Genomic DNA, 3144 nt, shown 5'->3' with positions numbered 1-3144 from the left:
TTATAATGGAGTCTATGGGAGATGGTCTTTCCATAATTTGGAACTTTCTGAATAATGGGTTTCCGGATAATGGATCCCATACCTGTACTATGAATGTGCTTATATATGAAGTTTTCATTTGAGGAGGATCAAATAATTGGGTGGTTTGCAATGCCATTGCCAAGAAACTGCAAAAATATATTGTAGTATCCACCCAAAGAATATTCAATAATGCAGCACATGGGAAAGAATATGTAAGCATAGGCATCACAGTAATTATGCAAGGGGCTTATATACCTAGGTACTTCATACTTTGAAAGTAAAAATGTATGTTAGAATGGATTTTAGTGATCCAAGTATAACTTTAGGTATGTTAGGCCATTACAGCTGACACAATAAGACAAGGACACAAAATGAGTGGGTCCACCCAAGCAGAGTATGAAATCAAGCTTACAGGAGACTCCAGGTCAGTGATTAAATCATGCAAACCTGTTGGTATACTAGTCATTCTCATTACAGCACTTTATTGACTGCCTGCAATAATTAGGTGGATATTGGCTGCTAACCCAATGTTAATCTAGCCAGTAGTCAATTGGCCCATGTATGAGGCCATGACTGGCCTCTCCCACGAATATCAGCCAGAATGGCTAAAAAAAACCTATTATTCAAAGACAGCATTGACCTGTGTATGACCAGCTTAATTTTAAAATAAGTCATGGGATGAGATAGGGCCAGCAGGTGTCCATTTTACAATGACTTTTGAAAAAATATGTTTTATTAGTGTCTTCTTCAGTGAAGCTTTAAACTCCTTATTCCTAAGTGAATATATGATGGGGTTTAAAGCTGGTGTTAAAACTGCATAAAGAAGAGAAATTAATTTGTCAGTTTCAAATGAGTAGCTGGAGGTTGGCCTCATGTACATGAAACTGATGCTGCCAAAGAAGATGGTGACTACTGTTAGGTGAGAGGCACATGTTGAAAATGCCCTTCCTCTTCCTACTTTTGTCTGGATATTTAGGATGGTAGAGATAATTTTTATGTAGGAAATGAGAGTAAGTACAAAGGAGCTCAGTCCTAGAAATCCACCTGCTGTGAGAATTAGTACATTATTCATGAAAGTATCCGCACATGAAAGCTGGAGCATTGGAGGGATATCACAAAAGAAATGGGAAATGCTATGTGAGCCACAGTAGGGCAGACGCGCTGTGAAGACTGTGTGTACAATTGAGCTGGTGAATCCAATTAACCAAAGACCTGCAGCCAGTTGGAAGCAAGTTTTTTTGCTCATAATAACTGTGTAATGCATGGGATTACAGATAGCAACATAGCGGTCAAAGGCCATGACTGACAGAAGCAAACATTCTGTACTGCAGCAAGAGACATAGAAATACAGTTGAGACATGCAACCTCTGTATGAAATCTTGTTGTTCCCCCCAATTAAAGCCACCAACATCTTGGGAACAGTAACTGAAGAGTAGCAAATGTCAAGGAATGAGAGATTTCCCAGAAAGAAATACATAGGTGTGTGAAGCTTTTGGTCTACCCATATTGCTATGGTGATGGTGAGATTACCCAGAAGCGACATGAGGTAAAGCAGCAGAAATATCCCAAACTGAAAATACTGAACACTTAGATCACTAGACAGGCCAAACAGAGTAAAATCCACCTCATTTGTCCAATTTATCCAGGGCATTTTACAAGTATATGCCTCCTGTGTAGTAAATTAGATTGTTGTTATTCATCATAGAAATTAAACGTTATTATGTAAACTCTAATTTCAGTTATAAATTATAGTGCATTTGTTTTTGTCCGTGAATGAATTTATCCTTTGTAGTCACTAAATTTAAAAAGTGTGCGCAGGTCGTTTCAAGCCAATCCAGAATTGTGTCCATACAATATATTTATGTCCTACATTTGTTGAAGGTGCTGGATTTGTATGCATGAGCATTGATAAAAAGGCTTTAATAAAGTAGCTTTATGACCTATAGAATGGCTTACAGTGTGTGGCATGCATATAGATTTTTATGGTAGACTTTACAGACCGTTCAGACTGTCAGTGTGTATGGAATCAAATTGTCACAACTTGAATTTCTAATCCGTTTAATCGGATTCTGTTGGGAAGTGGGTAGGTGTAATATATTGCCTTGTATCCAATTGAGAGAGACAAATAGTCTATTGCAAATAAAATGTGTCTCCAAAAGTCTAAAGAAACATTACAAGGAATCCTATTCACCGTAAACTTCAGGAGAAGAGTTAGAAAATATATAGTTTCTGGTGATACAGTTTCTGGTGATACAGGAACTCTGGAGCTTCAGATTAGTAAAAGTTATCCAAGGACATTCATCCAATTTTCTGCTATCATTGGGGCAAGAGAAGTTTAACTCCACACTTTGGGGTCTTAGCTCAGAGATCTTTGATTTAAATAGAAACAAAACTGTACCTAACAATTATAAACAGTGTTATCATGTCTCTTTTTTTACTTATAACATTATATAAAAGTGATTCATGCCTGATACCACCAGTATCCACTACAGTTTTTCAAGTGCAAACGAACATTTTTGCAGAGGTGAAAAAAGTTTTGACCTCAGTGGTCCTCCCTGGGCAAACGCTTAATATGCCATAGCTTTTGGCTGAGAATCTACCTATGTTCCTTATCAGTTCCTTATCCTTGTCCGAGATCTAAAATCACTCTTCATTGCAGGATTTTGAACTCTTAACAGCATTAGTAAGGCAAAATAAACTACAAATGTATAAGTATTGGTTATATTTTGTAATAGGAAAACACGAAGCACAAAAATGAACCAGACTTTTGACCTTCTGGTTTTCTTTAAATTACCATTTTATGTTCATAAAGACATTATATTTAGTTTATAAAGACACATTTTGAAACATTTTATTTACCTAAAAGTCATACCTGTTACTATGCCTAATACAGTGGTGAAAAATATCAGGAGTTGTACAAACAGAGGTGTTTTGCAGGTGCATCATTGTTTATCATGGCCAACGACTGCTGCATTTATAAGAGAACTGCGTCCCTGCAGTATTTTCTGTTGTGCTATAGGGACACATGTCAGGAAACCTAAGGGACAAACAGAAAGTTAAGAACATTAACGGTTTAGTCATTCAAAAGAAAGAAAAATAACTTGTATAAATCACACTTTCTAC

General features: G+C 36.7%; 1 protein-coding gene across 1 annotated transcript; it reads right to left on the bottom strand.

Moving 5' to 3' along the window:
• Window positions 1-682: 682 nt before the first annotated feature.
• LOC100485573 (olfactory receptor 5V1-like) lies at window positions 683-1672 on the bottom strand. Its single transcript, XM_002934298.2, has one exon. It carries the CDS (start codon window positions 1670-1672, stop codon window positions 683-685), a length of 990 nt encoding a protein of 329 aa, XP_002934344.2.
• Between the last annotated feature and the right edge of the window lie 1472 nt (window positions 1673-3144).

This window comes from Xenopus tropicalis, chromosome 1, assembly GCF_000004195.4.
Source record: "Xenopus tropicalis strain Nigerian chromosome 1, UCB_Xtro_10.0, whole genome shotgun sequence".
Lineage (NCBI taxonomy): Eukaryota > Metazoa > Chordata > Amphibia > Anura > Pipidae > Xenopus > Xenopus tropicalis.
The sequence above is the reverse complement of the archived record's forward strand: the minus strand, read 5'-3'. Positions and strand labels throughout refer to the sequence as shown.